Below are 19,425 nucleotides of genomic sequence, written 5' to 3' on the forward strand. Positions count from 1 at the left end.
TGTTGGGATTCACATCACCAGTAACTGTGTGCATATCTGCTAAAAGTGATGCTTTGCCTAAGAATACCAGGCTGTACATCAGTTGCTTGTTGCCACTGATAATGAAAATAGAAGTGTTTTCTTTTTGGTTTCTCTTACTTGGAATTTCTAAAGAGTGTTTGGCTTTTAACTCTTAGAAGTCAGGTTGTCAGACAGGATCTCACAAAAGGCAATAATGGTGAGAAGAGAACGTGTGCAAAACGAAGAGAATGACATGGAGTGAATGTCAAAACAACCTTTGTATGTTGGTGATGCCTTTGAGCAATTTGTTTTTGTCCAGTCTGGAATAATCTTTCCATAATCTCCGTAATGCTGATAAATGTTAAAAACAAGAAATAGGCGCATGGATTTCAATATATTGCATTTTGGGGGTTTTTTTTTGTTTGTTTGTCTGTGTTTGCTAATCCATACATGATGAAAAGTGCAACACATGCAGGATAAACTGCATACACTAAACAAATGAAACCAGACATTTACACACCATAAAAGAAGAAATAAATTTTTTCTCACATTAGCATGTTAACTCTTGGTCAGCTAGGGTTTCCAAATTTATTTCTAGTTGCTAAATGCCAGAATGAGTTTTGGTTTTTTTTCAGTTCTTGTACAGTTTTTTTCTTTGTAGGTTTTTGAAAAATTTCTTGTCAAACTTTATGACTTGGGTCAAATATTTGGATCTCAAGCGTCTGAAAATAGTGAACAGGAACTAGATCAGGTTTGGACACGGACTTTTCAGTTCTGCCTATACGTTTTCTGAGACTGAGAAGGATGGCACTGCACTCTAAACATTGACTTTATAACTAATTTTCTGATATTTGAGTGAATGTCTATTTGAAGATCAATTTGTCCAAGCTATGCTTTCCTGGCTGCTTCCTTGAGATGTTGCTTTGATTTTTCCACAAAATGCTTTTTCCTCCTGGTTTCATGCTGCTCCTTCACAGTTCGGATGCTGTTCTTGGCCTTGAAGGCTTTTACCTTTTCCCCAGTAACCATTTACACTCTAATTCAATTTTACTTTCTTCAGATAATAGGACGTTTTCTAGTATTATTTTACCTTCTTCTTCATTTGGCATCTCTATTGCATACCACAGTACAGTCCGAGCCGATATAAGAGATGAAAACTGAAAAAAGACTAAAAACATTACAATCCAACACTTTAGGGGGGGAAAAAATGTATTAAAATGAAATGACATGAACATGAGAGAAAATTAATTCTTAATTCAGTCATTAAATCAGCATTCACACATATTTCTTTGTAATGACATTTTTCTACAGCTTTCACCAGATTTTTCCAGATGTTTTGCTGTTGCTGCAAACACTGCAGCACGTTTACATTTTGTTCTTGGCTGTACTCGTTTACCAAACATCTCTTCCTTGAGCCTGGCGACTTTATTAGTCTGTGCTTGTTACAGAAAGCACATTTTCACATTTGAACAAATTTAAATAAAGATAATTGGGGTTCTGTGGTGACACCGGGGCAAAGTCCAACCCACATATGGAGCCCGTAGTCCTCGACACGGACGTCTCAGGTTTGATTCCCAGCCTGGTGACCGTTGCTGCATGTCTTCCCCTCTCTCTCATTGCTCTCCTGTCTACCCACTCTCAATTAAAGGCAGTTGTTAGAGCCAATAAAACCCTTTAAAAAAAATTGTCCAGGTGCTTCTTCTGCAGAAAACAAAAATCGAAGAGCTGAAATCCGCAGGTTGACTTTCCTCCGTAGAACATGTTGAATTCATAGCTGATTTAATTAGCAGCTTCATCCCTCACATCGCCCATCATACCTGAAAACAGTCACAAAACTACCTGTGAATATAACTGACTTAGCTTCCTTCAATTTTTTTAGTATTGTTTTACCTTACAAAATGGAATTCAAATAATGTTACATTGTGGACGTTGTATAGAACAACCTGTGAAACGTTTAGGTAAGCTGTATGCGTTTACAAGATCTGAGCAGAGAGCGATGCAGGGACTCGGCAAAGCAATGAGAAGTGTGACTCTGAGCAATCAGGGATCATAATATCATGACAGAACTATGTGATCTGAACATTTACGAATAAAATAATATCAAGAATAAAAATAAATTATGAATAGATTGTTTTTATTCTAATAGCCATACTTAACCTTGCAGTATCTCATAAACTTTGTGAGGCAGGTTGTCCATCTCCTCCAGTCTCTCCTGCAGGTGTCTGGCTGTAGCTTCTCCTGGCTTCTTTTTTCTCTTCCACATCAACAGCATTTTCTGCTTCCGCATGGTCACATTTTTCTCTGATTCCTCAAGGTCATCCAAGTCTTTGGATGTCAAGCCTAAGTTGATGGCGACCTGCTTCCACTCCATCCCAAGCTGCTCGGCGACCCGCAGAAGCTGCTTCTCTGACAAGTCCTGGCTCCGAGCCACTCCATCTGAAGAGTTCAGACAAAAAAAAGAAAAGGTACGTTACTGTGGACAGAGATATGGTTGGAGTTGTCTGATGAGTTTTCAGTGGTCAAGCAAATTTACCTGGCTTGTCCTTCTGTCGGGCTCGTTTGCGAGCCGTTTCTTCTTCTGCTTCTTTCCTTTTGTCAGCTGCTTGAGAGACGAAAAAGCAGGTAATAATAGAGGTGCAAACAGGTGTGGCAACAGTGAGTTTGCTAAAAGACAAAATAGCTTTTTACACGTTTTTTTAATCGTACTCAAGCTAAACTCTGGTCTTTTCTTAACAAAAATCAGCTGAAATTGTGATCCTGTAATAAAAGAGTATGTTTTTCTAAGACGTCTTCAATATGCAGCGCTGCCCATGGACGTATGCAGTAACACTTACCTGACTGAGCGCTGGACAAGCCCAGCTGTTTGAAAAGCTGTTGATCTTTTCTTTCCAGGTAACCAATCATCTTCTCGCAGGTCTCGGCTCCTTTTTTGATCACCTAGTCAATGAGAGCGCGTGCCTTATTAGCTCGCGTGCGGTTCTCCTCCAGGATTGCATCCTTCTCTTCATAGTTGAACACGCGATCTTTTAAACATAAATCTAAGAGTTGATTAATCACAGCATCAGACACTCGCTGGACGAATTCATCTCTCACTCCCTCAAGTTCTTTATCTGGAATTGGAAAGAAATAATAATGGGTTATAAGCTGTTTTAATTATTTAAATAAAGTAGAAAATTCTGGTGCAAAACTAAGTAGGGAAGACATTTCTTTTACAGTTTTAAGATCATAAAATCTTTCTTTAGATTCTCTTCACAGTTGATCAACACTTTTCCTACTTTCTTCCTCCTTTATAGCCACATTGATGCAGTTTTCTCCCTTTAACTCATGATTCTATTGATTTTAATTCCCGATATCCTGACATCCATCTGCTTTTGCACTTTTATTGATGTCAGTACAATTTTGGTTATTTTCACGGGTCTTATGAGAAACTCTGTCCGCCTGAAAAAAAACACATTTATTTATGTTATAGATTAAATGGCAGATTTATACATTGCGTTGTTCTACTTTTCTGGTAACTACTATCAGATTAAAAGCAACACTGGTTTTGCTCCAAATGTAACATCTGATCAAGCTTTAATGATTTCTGACCAGGATTTGGTTTTAATAAGTTCATTTTCAAAATGTCATCAACTGGAACATCTGTTAAAGCAAAATCTGTGACCCATCAAAGAGCGCAGGTACGTCTTGAATTTCAGCGAGAAGAAGAGTATTTACGTAAACTGCGTAAATACTGACACATCTGGGATTGTAACCTTCACGGCTCCTTTATTACCATCGCATTGGCGGAGAAAATATAATGCATTACTTTGTGTTTGACTCTGAAAACTGTTTGACGGACCATCGCACTCAATGTCTACCTGTCGTTAAAATATGAAAACCAACTGTGGCCGTTTAATAAATCGTTAAACGATTAAGAAATGTTTCTAAGTGCTCTGGTAGTTTTTAATGTTTCTGCCACCTCTTCATTACAGTCATATCTCACTTAAACTCAAATGTAACTCAAATGGCCAGGACCACGCTGGTCACAGATTATGATTGCCAGAATAATTTGTGACCTTACTTTGGGATAAATTCTGTATTTATCAGTATTTACGCAATTTACGTAAATACTCTTCTGCTCGCTGATCTTCAAGACGTATCTGCGCTCTATCGCCCCCCTGCGGTCATACAAAATGACGGATCACAGAAGTTGCAGCTCCTTTCCAACTCAAAGACAGACACAGTCTCTCAAAAGACTCCTCCAAGTTCCGTCTACTTCCTCTGTAGCTCTTATCTGTATCAACGGGACCTCATCTCTCAGTAATATTTAGCGTTTCCATCTCCGTACCGGCTCCGTTATCCGCTGCAGCTGTCTCCATTTCCCCGCGGTGCCGATAGCTCCTCCTGATGCGATATAGGTTTCCAAACTACGTGACGTTTGCAGTGAAATGGCGGGAGTGTTGGTTGACCCTTAGCAAACCCACCATGAAAGACAAAATGAAAAATTGTTTATTTGTATGAAATCAAATTTTATTTGTACAGCACATTTCAGCAGCAAGGCATTTCAAAGTGCTTTACATCATAACAAACAACAAAAACAACAAAGTCATGCAACATAGAATCAACAATTAAAACATTACATTAAGTCAAGTCCCATCATTAAATTTGTGATTATGTTTCAAAAGCAACTCTAAACAGATGGGTTTTTAGTCGAGATTTCAAGGAAGTCGTTATTTTTATTTATATATTTTGGTCAAAGATGTCTTTAGTAAATACATAATATATTGACATCTACCAAAAAGTGGTGGAATCTTTATATGATACAGATTCTCTTTATTTGAAATAAAGAAAGCTCCACATTTTCACTGGTGCTCTAGCGCCCCCTTTAGAGGTCATAGAAAATGTCAGGTTATTTTCCTTTTCATTGAAGATAATATTATTTAATATTGTTGTGATATTTTTCCTCAAAAAACACAACTAATTAAAAAAAATAATAAAACAACAAATAATTATGTATTGGGTTAAAAGAAATCCCATCTCACAACAGAAAATGAACTTGTATGCCTATTTTCACTTCTGAAAGGAGCACATAATGTGAAAATGGATCATTTTCTACAACCCAAATTTCTAAGGATAAAATCAACAGCTTAAGGGGAAATTGTGGATAAAACTGGAATGATTACATCACCAGTTTGGCAGCATTTCAGATATTGAAAACAACAAACTAATGAACAATTATCGACATCGGCTTATATGAAATGCTTCTATCGTTATACATTTTTCAGCCATGTCGTCCAGCCCCAACTATATTTAACTAAAAACCAGAGAGCCACATATTGGTGACTGTTGTATATGTGCTTGCTTCTGTGTGTGTTGAGAACTGTAAGAGCAAATTATCCAGCATAGCATCCTCAGAAAAATGTTTAGCTCCGTCCTTAGCGCCTGCAGCAAAATGTCTCTGCAGCTGAAACTGGCATAACTCAACATCCACTATGATTATTACACAGAATCATAAACACTTTGGTCATTCTGCTCTAGATTAACAGGAGAACAAGTTCATATTGGCTGAGTAATTGGTTGGTTTGTTGCTCAAACTAGCTGGTTTGAGCAACCAGCTCAAATATAAAGTACAAAAAATTTCTTTTTTATTACTTTTAGTACAAAACAAGAAGTACAAAAAGTACTAAGTGCTTCAAATCACACAAAGCTGTGTGACATTAGTGATCGTTGTGCAGGAGGCCTTGAAAGAGGTAGAAGCTCTTTGTCAGTGTGCATCTGTCAATTGTTGGCATCTGTAGTTTCTCATGGCTCCTAAACTGTTCAACACGCCGCATGACCTGTGGAGTTGAAATGGTGTAAACAGTTAGCAAATGTTTCATGAACCAATCAGCATCATCATTATTACTGGTTATGTACACTGTCTATGCTTCGTTTTGTAAAGTCTTTAAAATAAATAATTTTATATGAGTATTTTCCAGATCTAGAGTTCTAGTTCTAAGTTCTAGATTCGCAAACGTCCGTCCGTCCATCCATCCATCTTTTGAATATTTTATATTTGAAGCCTAATCTTCAAAAATGCTGTGCACTAATAACTCCTTTCAGAACTCATGGCTTGTTTATACCTTCCTGAACAGATCATAAATGTGTTCCTTATACGACTCTGGGGTGAAAACCTCCACAATGTATTGGATGAGGAGAGACCCACGATCTGGTTGTCTGTACGACACAGTGTCTGAAGGAAGATGAGCAGGGAATAAAAAGCCATGAAGTTACAATCATTGCAATAAGTTCATTTAAAGTGTCACTTTAAACCCACCAGGTGTGCAGGAAAGAAGAGAAATGAAGTTTGTCTCTTTGTGAACAAATTGAAGCTTGTCTTCTTCCAGGTCCACAGGTTGTGGAACATGATCCGCTGTGTTTGGACTGTCGCTGACCAGAACGCTTCCTCTTTGTTCTGAAGCATAAAAAAGGCAAACAGGTGAGACCATTATATTAACTCACAGTGAGCTTTAGTATCTGCAGCAGCAGATCTGAATCACCTCCTCTGCAGGCCTGAATGATGATGACCTTTGGTTTATCTCTTAGCTCTGGACAGCTCTTGGAGCCCAAGTGTTTGAAAATGTTGTTGATTGGAAATTCATCTGGTTTGTCCTCTTTCCAGTCAACCCCAAGAATTTTCCCCAGCTTCCCATGAGACATGAGAACCACAAACACACTGTCAGTGTGTTTTAGTTTGGGATGTTTAGTGAAGTAAATTAAAGCCTCATCAATCGCCTGAAAGAAGACAGAAAATCATGTCACCAGTTATTAAATTAAATAATCAATCAGATGAGAATCTGTTTCATTTAGTCTTCCATCTAGAATAAAGTACCTTTCCAGTGAGGTTTGTGTATTTCACCACCTCATATCCCAGATTAGAAAGCAGTTTCTCCATGTTCTCCTCGTCTTTCTCTGCTCCCCTTCTGTTCATTGATTCCTCAGAAAACTTGATATTAGTGATCAGCAGAGCTACGCGGTTCTTCAAGGAAGTTTGTGTCACAGGATAGACCTGAGAGACGAATGAGAAAGATGTGAAGAAACAAAAAATTAATATTGATTTTTTTTAAACAGTTTGCTGTAGCCATATGCAAAGGACATGTAAAGTTAAGTTAAGGTTGTTAATTATCATGTCATGTTTACATTATTCAAAATTAGTTTCACTCGGTCAACAGCGCAGTGAGAAAAATCTTAACAAAATCAACCCCAAAGTAAAATAAAATATTATTTCATTAGATGTAAAATATATAAAAATTTGGTAATACATCCAATATAGCAAAAACTTTTCACACAACTCGCCATTTAATTCATGATAAAGTATTACTGACCTCTGGATCGGCCATTTTGGACTTCCAGAACTCTTCCACACTGGAGTCTGAAGGACTTGGTCCACTCTGAGCCACCGGGCCTGCTGCAGCTAAATGATAAATAGAAATGTGTTGCTTTGAAAGAAGCATTTACATTACATTTAATACAGCACGTTTATGACTGGATTATATATTATCAATGCTCAAAAAGTTCTATCTCTTATTGCAGCAGCATACGCACATAATTTTTTGGGGAAAATGTGTGTATGCCTCTCACCTGGCTGAGCAGGCTGGACGTTGGACAGACCCAACTCACAGTACAGTGTTTTATCCACACTTTCCAGGTGAGCAATCATCTTGCTGCTGGCTTCATGTCCTTTCCTCTTCACCTTGTCGATGAGACAGCGTGCTTTATCCGCTCTGCTGTCATTCTCTTCAACTACTGCATCCTTCTCCCCATCATTCAACACACCATCATGCAAAAGGCCATCCAGGAGTTGATTAATTACTTCTTTGGACACTTTGCCCACAAAGCAAGATCTGACTCTGTCAAGTTCTTTATCTGGAATTCCAAGGATATAGAAACAAATAACTCAAAATGTTACAATAAATTCAGGTAAAGTTACAAAAAAAATAAATAGACAAGGGATGCAGTGCAAAAGTTACTACAAGCACCAATATTTTAATGAGGCACAAAAACTAGAATTTATGGGGAAGCAGATTAATATGAAGTTTTATACTCTGAAAGTGTACAGGTGTCATGAATTGGTGGATGAGGTGGTGAGGCAGACGCTTGAGACTCAGGTTGAAATGAGAAGATGATGGTTTAATGGCGATAATCCAGAAAGTAACACAGTCCACAAAACCTGGCAGCACGACTGAGCGGAAGCCTGGGCTCAAAGTCGGTAGCGACAGGATAAACGAGGGACATAAAGACAGACTGGTGCGACAACAACGCAGAACTGACAAGGACCCGACGAGGAACAAGGAACACAGGTGGGGTTAAATACACAGGGAGTAACCACAGAAACGAGACACACCTGGGAACTAATCAAGGGGAAGACAGGACAACACGAAGAGACTCAAGGACCCAGAAAACAATAAATAAATACACAGGAAAAACTCAGAACATGACAGCAGGAGTGTAATTTGTGTTTCACAGTTCTATTAGTGCATAAAAATAAGAATTGAATACATTAGAGTTTGTGTTTTTAATGTAACAAATGTGAAATAGCTCTGAATACCTTTTGGAATACACAGTACTCTAAACAATTTTAATTAAGCATCGAACTTGGCTGCACTCCCATAATTCGGTCTGTTTAGTTTCACAATGACTGATTTTGTTAACGGTATTGTAAACACCCTGCTGGTGCATCGTAAGCGGTAAATAATTTAAAAACCTTTAAATACATGCAGTTTGTTTATTTCTCTACCTACAAAGTAGCCTACAGTCAAAGCGGGATCCAACAAACAAGATTCGTCGTCAAAGTGAAACTATAACGAGGGTCACGAGCAAAAAAAAAAAGAGAGATATAACTCAACGCTTTTGCTCTAATTGTTTAAAGTCCTAAACTTTAGATCTGAGACAATAACTAGTTTCTGTCTCAGTTCACGTGGTTATAAGCAGGCTGCCAGTTTTGGGTTTATTCGATGCGCAATGTGGCTAAAACGAATCTAAAACTGTCATGTCTGCAAAGCTTTAAAGTTGTTCCTCTCACCTGCCATTGTTCTGCTTTTGTATCACTGGAATTTATACACGAACAACTTGAACTTGAAAACTTCCTGCTTTGACTGTGGATAACGCGCGCTGGATGACTTACAGCTGCAGTTGCATTACTGACGTGCAGCCTTGCGTCGGCGTACGTCAGTAATGCCACAGTAATGATAGCGTTGCCGCCGAAGTATGGGAAAATGTAATGCTTATCGGTTTTTAAAATATTCCTTACAGAACAATATTGTTTTTAGAAAACTTTAATTTGACTTTATGTCTGTTTCATCCGACCAAAAATTAAAAAATAATAAGCAATTGCTTTTAATAAGGGGGAGGAGAATATTACAAGCTCAACTTTGATCAGTTAATTCTCTGCTGTTGAAACAATAAATACATATTCATTTCTTCCGTGTGTAATTGTTGTCCCAGTTCATTATTAGTTTTGCTGATAATCAGCAGGGATATGTCGTTGTTCACTCGAACTTTATGTTCTGGGTCTCGAACGACATGGGGTGGAGTTTTCTCGGACAAAGTCTTCCACGTATTAAGCTTTTGCAGCCATGGCAGGTAAGGAGACAGATTTTGTGGTTTAAATACAAGCAGCTGCACAATCTTCCCTTCAAATTTCTAAGACGATCCTCGCGTTTCGTGTGAGTGTAGAATTGATGAGTCGTCGGATGTCTGACCTGTCTTACCGTGCTTCTTGTAAAGGTTGTATTTTGCCCATATGTACGTGGGCTGCGTAAGAAATCGACAAGAAAGTCACGTTGAACCTAAATTAGCAGCAGCTTCAGACGAAATCAGACAAGAAATATTCATTGAGTGACAGCAAATGCGAACACCGGTTATATATATATATATTTTTTTTTTTTAAAAACAGACACTGTCTTTCTTCCTTTTTCTCATCGGGGCGTATTTAGTTTCACTTTTAATGTTTTTTTTAAATCCACATTTACTCCAAGTTCAGCCAGCATCCTTTTAACTTGTTCTTACTCATCAACAAAACGTCTTATTAAAGATTTAGAGGAGAATGTGCATATAAATTTGAATGTTTCTTGAAAAGTTTTTTTTTTTTAAATTTTCATGAGGATTGTAAAAGCTACACAGGCGGTTCTTGCATGAATGTGGCCCCGAATACAGCCCCGTACTTCTGCTCCACACAAAACCAACCACAAATATTCCTGATAAAATCTATTCTGCAAATAATAACAGAAATATTGAAAGTTAGCCTAGTGCTCTATTATAAGGTTAATTATAACAGTTGTAGTGTTGTCAGTGACAAGACAAAAATAAAAGTTAAAATACAATTATTCCATCCATCCATCCATCCATCCATTTTCTGGTCACCCTTGTCCCTAATGGGGTCGGGAGGATTGCTGGTGCCCATCTCCAGCTACGTTCCGGGCGAGAGGCGGGGTACACCCTGGACAGGTCGCCAGTCTGTCGCAGAAAATACAATTATTCATCAGTCAAATGAATGTGGATTTTGTGCGGGCATCATTTCTGCAACAGCAACCAATAGACCATTTCTGGTATCGCTTATGCATTTCAATGTAAACAGACTGACTGCAGTTTTGTAAACGCATCTTCTTTCTTTTAGAGGATAAACTCAAAGCGATTAGGCCCGGCTTTGTGGAAAAGTCCTCCAAAGAACTAATAAATCAGCTCCTGGACGACCTGCTGGGGGACAAAATCTTCAATGATGGGGAGAAAGACTCAATACTGGAGGAGAAGAAGAGTCGCGCAGACAAGGCGCGCGCTCTCATTGATTCAGTGTGTAGGAAAGGAGATCAAGCCAGCCAGAAAATGATGGTTCACTTTCAAAATAGAGATCCTACTCTCTTCTCTGAGCTCGGCCTATCTATCTGACCAGGTACAATCCCCAGTGAATCTAAAGTGAATTATCTTCACACACACACACACACAAAAAAACACATGTAGGTCAAAACAAAACAAAAAAACTCAGTAACAATATCGTCTTCTTTTTTTCCCCAGCTGCCGTGAATTTGGAGGGAAAATGATGTGCAGTCATTCCAGCAGCAGCTGATGCCCTGCAGACTGAAAAAAAGCAATAGTCTTGCATTGTTTTAAAACAACATTATCACAATAATTTTCCTCTTCCTTGATGTTTTTGTTTACGTATGTGAACTGACTTTTTTCTGCCGAGTTGCAGAGTCGACTGACATGATGGAGAAAATAAACTGTTTTGCAAAAGCATGCCTCTATAACATGGTGTGACTTGTTTTGTTCTTTTTCAATTGTAAAGCCTGTCAACATGTTCAGGGGCAAAAATGATAACTTCGCTTAGGTTACATTGCAAGTCTCACTTGGGGCTAGGGACTCTAGATGCATTTTGCACTGAGATGACATGAAAAAAAATTGTTTTCAAAGGCCATGCAAAAAGAAAAAAAAACTTACATTTTCATACAAGATCTAGGGGGATGAGTTTTAGGAATATGATTGAGTTGTGACTTTGAAATGCAGTTTATTTAAGTGCAAAACAAGATTACTTCACAGACAACTCAAAACTAAGTGAACTGAAAACAGAAACCAGAAACTCCTTGGGCATTTGCCTGGGAAATATTGAAGCTTTGGTACTGGCAAAATATAGAGCAATATTATCAAGTAAATAAAAAAACATATATACATTTGCTTTAACTAAAGACATATGACTCGATACCAGTCTGGTATTTTTGTTTTACATATAAAAAAATTCCTGAAATAACAAATTATTTATCAACTGTTGTGACCCCAAGTCCCTTGTTTTAATTTAATCTGATTTATTTTCAGCCACACACTTTTAAGTATGTGTATTCTGTTTTTGAACCACATTTTTCTTTATGCCAAATAAATGATAATACTGTAATCTAATGGAATACCATCTAGCTTTGATGTTTGGAATGCCACTTCAGTTCTTTTTTCCTAAATTGTTTATTTTTGTTGAATACAATTAGGTTAATGTGTTATTGATGTTCGCGTTGTTTTTTTTTTATTAACGAGAAAAATGCGATTTTTTATTTATTTTTTTAGTACAATAAAATAACTTACTGTTTGCAATAGTAGTTCATAAGTTTCATTGTTTTTACTCAAATTACTTTCTGTCGATCCAAAAGCTAACGGCAGGGGGAGACAAAGGTTTCCCTTTAATTTTTAAACCCACAAAGAAGAATCTGTCAGAGAAGATGGCTCCAAGACGAAGCTAATTGTTTAGCCGATGTAAATCTATCCACCACCAACAGGCTGGAGACAAAATTATCAGATAACCCGTTGAGACGAATAAGACCGTATGTTTACATACAATTCACACAAATAATATGTAAATAACATTTATGTGTGTGACAGTAGTCTAGCTCAAGTAGCATTGGTTAATGATTGGTAAACAGTTAATTAGCTCGTACATTTTTGCGTTTTTGAGAACGAGACGTTGTTTTCAGCTTAAGCGTCCTTCTTCAGTATTACGATGATATGTCAGAAATTGTTTATAGCGTCTGTCACTAACTGACAACGAGTATTTACTTAGTGTAAGTGTCTTCATGTATTCGAGCTAATGCTAACTTAGCTGATAGCTGTTACATTCTTTCAGACAAGACGTGCCTCTGACGTCAGTCCTGCTGAAATGTCTTTGAGTTAGTTTGCTTAGACTTGGGCGTCATGATCGCCTGAAGAGCTCAAATGATCAAATTTGTTCAAATTCAAGCTTCCGTTGACTGGAGCGTTTAAATACTTTAAATAGTTTGATGAATAAAGTAGCAATAAATGTACTTACAGATGAACTTTTTGGATGCCTTGGCTATTTTACGTTTTGCTCTCCTTCTGGTTCCCCAGCTGTCACTGAGGAACGATGAGCCAGAGACGTGGCATTCATGTGGACCAATCTGAGCTGCTCTGCAAAAAAGGATGTGGGTTTTATGGCAACACAGCCTGGCAGGGCCTGTGCTCAAAGTGTTGGCGAGAGGAAAACCAGCGAGAAAAGCAAAGGCAAATTCAAGAGGACTGGGCTCTTGCTGAAAGGTTTGCAATCGCACTGTCTTTTCTGCAAAAAAAATAAAGTCGCCAAAGTGTTGGAAGACCTGTCCACTCACCTCATGAAGACGTGGCTTTTGTGCTAGTGTTCATCTCTCAAGCTTTTCAGTTGTTCTGTCGTCATCTTCCCAGGCTGCAGAGAGAGGAAGAGGAAGCATATGCAAGCAGGCATCAGAGGGCACAATCACAACCTGCGATCACTCCCTTCAACAAGTTTGAAGAAAGGAAGACGAAGGAGAAGTCCAGCAAAGTCAACACAGTCACAAAGTTTTTCACTCCATCAACAAAAACACCACCCAAAAAGGGTAATCTGTCTTGAACATACACACTGGTTGGTTCTAACTTTATTTTTTAATTTTTTGTTCCTGGATGCACCTCCTGTGTAACAAAACCTTAAGCTCCACTCACAAGCCACATTGGTGCAAACACAAATAATCACTACGTAAATATTTGCTCAACGTTTGAAATCTTTATTTTTTTTCTCTTTTGTTGTGAAAACTGTTTGCAGCCACTTTATGTTTAAATATATCAGTCAGGTGATAAGATGCCTGTAGCTGGTCTTTTTTTCCTTTTTTTTTACAAGCTCACTTAACTTTCTTCCAGGAGCTTGATATACAGTGTGTAATGCTATATGATAAGTTAACCTGAAACTGGGTGTTTGCCCGGGTCTTTGAGAAATCTTTTCAAATTCTTTAATGCATTTACCTAGAAATAAGTGACAGATTTAGCTGAATTTGACTTCTTTTTGAAGCAGGAAATGTCAAAATTCATAGCCTGTTATTTAATTCAGTTTATTTATACAGCAACATTTCACCAACAAATGACGTCTTGAGGTACAGAAAAGTAATTTCAAATCAATCACATATACATTCCAACTAAACCTAGTTATCAAGCACTACAGTATCCTCAATTAATTATTCAAAGTAGTTTAAAAGTTTCTATCTAAGGAAACCCAGCAGGTTGCATCATTCACTCCTCCATGACAGGGTAGCAAGAGCAGACGATGGCTCATACTGAGCATGCACGTAGTGACAGTGGAGAGAAAAAAGTGTCCTTTAACAGGAGGAAACTTCCAGCAGAACCAGAACCTGGCTCTGCTGGCCTTCTGCCACGCTCGACTGGAGGTTTGAGAAGACAGGGCAAAATGTACAAAAAAGAAGAAAAAGAAAAGCAGAAGAGCTGATGTAGAATTGTTTTCTATATTATTGGAAAGTAAAATCTTAATAGCAGGAGAGGGGGACTGTCTAATTGTTGACAGCGTTGTCTCAGCTGATGCCCCCCATCAAGAAGGTATCGTGGCCAAACAGAACACCAGGCTAGATGTGGCTTGTATGGAAAGTAAAAAACAATAAAATATGCGCTTCCTGAATACTTACTTCAGTTTTTGTTTTATAAACAGAGCACAAGTAGTTATCCAACAGATGCTTAACGCTAAATTTAGCTCCTCTTTTGATGTTTTACCACCTTACATTTGCTTGTAAATTGTAGATTTATTCTTCCTTCATTTTACCCATATCCCTGGATATTTGTGATTGAAAGAAAGCCCTACTGACGCCTACAAAGACTGCAGCACAGTAAATACAAACGTACCAAATTATTGTCTGGTTGTTGTCTTCCTCCAGATGCCGGTGCTGCTGACGCTCAGTCCACTCCGAGCTCCAGCTCCTCAGCCAGTCGCCAGCCCTTTCCAGACAGCGACCGTGCAACGCAAGAGTTTATAGATTTTCTGAAGTCGGTGAAGTCTGGCAGGGAAATCTTTAAACAGTGTCGGGCTTTCACTGAGGGCATGGTGTACAAGCGGGTGAGCTTTGATCCGTCCAGACGTTATTACTCCCGTTTCAACTCGTTATGCGTTTATGGCCATGTTTATGCTCTCACTCAAGACGGCTCTTAAAGAGGAGGAAGCTTTTAATTCACTGCATCGTTTTCATTACCATCTGCCACCATTCATTGAAAGATTGCACATTTTAGCACCATATATCCTTGAATACGTCAACTTTTTGATGATACGCGATAAGTGTAAAGTAAAAGTATAACCCCTTGAACCTCTCCACATTTAGTCATTTTACAGCCACCAACTTCCTGTTTCTTTGTTGTTGTTTTTTGTATAGTTGAGCATGAAGTAATAGATAATTAATTAGAAAATCTTTAAGACATTTAAAAAAAGCTTTTCAAGCTGCTGTAAATTGTAACATTCAGATGTTTTCACTTCAGTTTTGATATTTAATTAAAATTCAGTGAATAGTACTAAAGTCTTGCAATGTCTTTATCTGAAACTTTTACCTTGATGTAATTGTCTTTAAGAAAAACAAAAGGTTGTTTTCTGTATGTTTTGTTTTTATGATAAACAAGCAGTTTAAAAATGTTTGCAGCATTTATTGCTGAACTTCCTGCCTAAATTATTAAGATGACGTTGATCAAGGGTCATCCCGATCAGATATTGATATTAGAAATCAGTCTGATATCAACCAAAAAAAAAAAAAGAGTATCTGATTATATCGGTCTGCATCTAAAGTCTCAGATGTAATCGTGCCAATAGCAGCACCATTCTGCAGCGTTTAGGCTGCCCCAGGATTTCCATTCAGCATTGTTTACATCCCACATGCCGAACCGTTGCTTAGTAATAAATGTGTCAGTTGTTCTTGTACCTGTTGTAATATCACGTGATCAAGCCTTTTCTAACATTCCACATGACAAAATCAGTAATGAAAGTATGCATGATTCGGGTTAATATCATATCGTGTCGGTATCGTATCGGAAGTGAAAAAGTTGTATCGGGACACCTCGATTGCAATCAGTGTGAAATCTGAATGCGACTCATTCCGAATTCATGTATTTTTCTGTCCCTTTCCAGGACATGGGAGCCGACGAGCTGTCGGAGTGTGTGCAAGACTTCTACCAGAGCCTCTCAGACCGGCTTCACAACCAGTTCAAAGGTGCTTCTTCGCTCAAATATATGTATATTTTTTTAGAATAACCATAAATAGTAAAAACCGTACAGTGAGAACAGCGCTTGTGAAAAGTAATTATCGGTTTGCGGTGTAACAGGTTCGACAGAGCATGTAGAGAGGGTGATGGATGAAGTGGAGAAGTACATGATGACCCGACTTTACACGGAGGTTTTCTGTCCGGAAACCACAGACGACGAGAAGAAAGACTTGGCTGTTCAGAAGAGAATCAGGTTTGCAAACATAAACTCCAGCGTTTAAATTGAAAAAGAAAAAACTGCCGTAAATGTGACATTATTCTGTTTGTGTTCGGTTCCAGAGATTTGCACTGGGTCACCATAGAAATGCTGTGCGTGCCGGTGGATGAAGAGATCCCGGAAGTCTCAGACAGTGTAGTCAAAGCTATTACAGGTGAGTCGCCACCTTGGTTTGTTTTTGCCTGATTGCTCAAGTTAGGTCACTCCTCTTCTAACAATTCTGCCTAATTTCAGATATAATTGAAATGGACTCAAAGCAGGTACCCAAAGACAAGCTGGCGTGCATCACCCGTTGCAGCAAGCACATCTTCAACGCCATCAAAGTGAGCAAGAAGGAGGCCGCGTCGGCCGACGACTTCCTCCCGACTCTCATCTACATCGTGCTGAAGGCAAACCCTCCGCGGCTGCAGTCCAACATCCAGTACATCACCCGCTTCTGCAACCCCAGCCGACTCATGACCGGAGAGGACGGATACTACTTCACTAATCTGGTGAGGAAATGAGAAGGACGTGTTTAGCAACAAGCAAGCCATCGTCCATCTTTGAGCACAGTCTTGAAAAATCCACTCCACTGCTGTTGATAAACACGTAGTTATTGTCAAAAAAAATGTATCAACTTTATTTAATGTAATATTGTTTATATGATAAAGATCTATACTTCAAATAAAGCTTGGCTCCAGTTTGAGTGAGTTTTTCGGGGTTTCCTCCTGAAAACTTGCTAAGCCTGGTGCTTGGGGCGATAGGACAGTCACGCAGCGGTTTGCTGTGTTTTTGAGTTAAAAATGTTTATAGTTGACAGGAAATGTGAAAATATAACTTGGTAATTATGTGTTATTGGAAGATTAATACCTAAACTCCAACTATAAAATCTTAAAAAAGGCAATTGTTAAAAAAAAAATAAATAAATAAAATAAATAAACAATGCTTAGCCTGCTGGGGGCACAAGTAAAGCCTGGTGGCCCGCCAGGCTTGTAATGCACATGAAGGCCCCTTAGTTTTTTGTTTAGTGTTGCTTTTTGATTCACAAAAGCGCAACAATTTCAGAGTTTTTCCTCCTCGACCACCTAAATTTTTGTTAAATATTCAAGTGTCGTCTTTTTTCAGTTTCTGATTAACAAAAAACTGATTCCTAAAGTTTTGTGGATAGAAAAGCGGCTGTTCCTCTATGGATGGACCAGAAAACCGGTTGATTACAAGAGTAAACTAATTTTACGAGACACAACAGTGTTATAGACGTGTTTCCATTCGCTTGTTGATCCAACAGTCAGTCTGTTTTTTAAATTCATTCATCCATTCATCCAGTTAGCCGTCCATCTATCCCTTCAGGTTGTTTTTTTGCAGATTGCTTAGTTAAAGCCTGACTACTGCAGCAAAATTTGTGATCTCTCTTCGTGAACATTAGTGCTTAATTTGTACCCTGTTTAAAAAAATAGGCCAAAATCTTGTCTTCAAGAAAAATCTGTACATTTGAGTTTGGAAAAGCATGACTTTTTGAAATGACCTGTATGTTTTACCTCTGGCTTAAAAATCATTTTGTTTTGCTTATATTTAACTCAAGATTCCTGACATCAAGGCATTTGAGGTATTTTTTTTCTCAGTGTCTAGTCCTCCTGAGCCCAACAGTGTGGTCCCTAAAGGTTTAAAATATGAAAGCATCCAGCAGGGGGAGCTGTTAGCCCACATAATGTATTCTCTACCTCATCGCTGTTAATCCCCAATAAATTAAACATTATTTAAACAAATCTAGGTCTAACGAGCATTGTTGTTGTTGTGTAGATGATATAATTGTCATTAACGTCTCTCTGGGCCTCCTCTCCTCAGTGCTGTGCAGTGGCCTTCATAGAGAAACTGGATGGTCAGTCTCTGAATATGAGCTCTGAGGAGTTTGAGCTCTACATGTCGGGCCAGACGTCTCCGAACTGGCCACGGCCCACCGCCGCCGCCTCATCCGCAGGCGGCGCAGCCCATACCCAGGCCCACAGCAGCCTGGACGTGCTAACCGGGCTCGGCGAGAGGCAGGAGCGGGTTGTGGAGAAGGCTCGGCAGCTGGAGAGCGACCTGATAGACTGGACGGATGAAGTGGAGCAGAAAGTTCAGAGCGCGCTGGAGAGCTTTCCTCTTGACACCCAAAGCACCACGACGAACGCGGCCGGCGGAACGACGACAACGGCGGCCGCGGCGTCGTCCGCGATCGACTCTGAAAATGTAGAGAACGAGCTGCTGCCCCCGCCGCTGCAGCCTCAGGTGTTTGCTGGTTGATAGGAAAATGTCTGCTCTGCAGAAAAAGCTCCTGGAGGTTCTACTCCATCTTCCCGTGTGTTCTCTTTATAGTCCGTAAGCACATGTAGCGTCTGTTGGATCTGGAGTGTTCTTCCATCCGTCTGTTCCCTTTAGATGCTATAAAACATGCTGAATAGTTACCCAACTGCTAGATTTGAACTGAGTGCGCTGATTTACCTCCCTGAAGGAGGTAAATCAGAAAATGGCTTCGCTGTGAAGGCACAACGATCTTCACTGCAAAAAAACACAAAAACAAAATCTTACCAAGTATTTTTAGTCTGGTTTCCAGTGCAAGTATCTTAGTACACTTGAAATAAGTTGAAACTAACTTACATGTGACTTTTTAGCAAGATATATGGCAAATTATTTCACCTATAACCTGGGAAAAATGTCTTGTTGTCAGTGAAATAATCTGCCAGTGGAACTGGAGCTTTTTCTTCAATTTTAAGGAATTGTTTACTTAAAATAAGCTCTCATATGTTCCTGACCAAAAATATTTGGTAAGACTTTGTGTTTTTTGCATTGTTCCTGTTTACCTCACCACAAAAAGACAAATAAGTGACAAAATTAAACCGTAGCTCCACACGAGGTGGAGCAGTGGAGCGCATCAGGGCAGACCCCGACCATCTGATGTGGCTCCTTTCACTGCAAGGGAAGAAAACACTCCGCTATAAGCGCTTCCAAAAAACTTCTCCTCATCCACTACCTGCAGTACCTCAGTACTTTTTATAGCTGTTACATTTGTACAGTAGCGATAAATGGCGTGTTTGAATCCTAAACCTTCAGCCACGATGCAAGATGTCCGGGAAAAAAATTAACCAAACAATAGGATAGCATATTCTAGTTTAGAAACCAAAAAGAAAAATGTCAAAATCTGAATGATC

The 19,425-nt window shown here is 38.9% G+C and overlaps 2 protein-coding genes, 1 long non-coding RNA gene and 1 pseudogene across 4 annotated transcripts; 2 read left to right on the forward strand and 2 right to left on the reverse strand.

Annotated features, from left to right (window-relative positions):
* Positions 1–1,191: 1,191 nt before the first annotated feature.
* LOC114133596 (uncharacterized) lies at positions 1,192–4,423 on the reverse strand (annotated as a pseudogene).
* A 559-nt stretch (positions 4,424–4,982) lies between these two features.
* On the reverse strand, positions 4,983–14,717 carry LOC114133591 (caspase-1-like). Of its 2 annotated transcripts, XM_027999622.1 has the most exons (10): positions 14,647–14,717; positions 13,116–13,189; positions 12,800–12,918; positions 7,600–7,884; positions 7,344–7,432; positions 6,851–7,027; positions 6,519–6,753; positions 6,296–6,433; positions 6,102–6,211; positions 4,983–5,816 (listed from the first exon to the last, which is right to left on the reverse strand). In XM_027999622.1, exons 2-10 carry the CDS (start codon positions 13,118–13,120, stop codon positions 5,697–5,699), a joined length of 1,278 nt encoding a protein of 425 aa, XP_027855423.1. In that variant the 5' UTR covers positions 13,121–13,189; positions 14,647–14,717; the 3' UTR covers positions 4,983–5,696. The 2 variants fall into 2 exon arrangements, with proteins under 2 accessions (XP_027855423.1, XP_027855424.1); XM_027999623.1 differs by lacking the exons at positions 12,800–12,918; positions 13,116–13,189; positions 14,647–14,717 and adding an exon at positions 9,041–9,174.
* Positions 9,582–10,763, forward strand: LOC114133600 (uncharacterized). Its single transcript, XR_003593213.1, has 2 exons — positions 9,582–9,683; positions 10,634–10,763. It is a non-coding gene; the product is annotated as an uncharacterized LOC114133600 (long non-coding RNA).
* On the forward strand, positions 12,117–18,788 carry rabgef1l (RAB guanine nucleotide exchange factor (GEF) 1, like). The gene is made up of 9 exons (XM_027999614.1): positions 12,117–12,317; positions 12,859–13,044; positions 13,189–13,361; positions 14,679–14,857; positions 15,911–15,992; positions 16,105–16,237; positions 16,324–16,415; positions 16,496–16,752; positions 18,083–18,788. Exons 2-9 carry the CDS (start codon positions 12,875–12,877, stop codon positions 18,518–18,520), a joined length of 1,524 nt encoding a protein of 507 aa, XP_027855415.1. The 5' UTR covers positions 12,117–12,317; positions 12,859–12,874; the 3' UTR covers positions 18,521–18,788.
* The last annotated feature ends 637 nt before the right edge of the window (positions 18,789–19,425 follow it).

The sequence above is a fragment of the Xiphophorus couchianus genome, chromosome 18 (genome assembly GCF_001444195.1).
Source record: "Xiphophorus couchianus chromosome 18, X_couchianus-1.0, whole genome shotgun sequence".
NCBI classification, from domain to species: domain Eukaryota; kingdom Metazoa; phylum Chordata; class Actinopteri; order Cyprinodontiformes; family Poeciliidae; genus Xiphophorus; species Xiphophorus couchianus.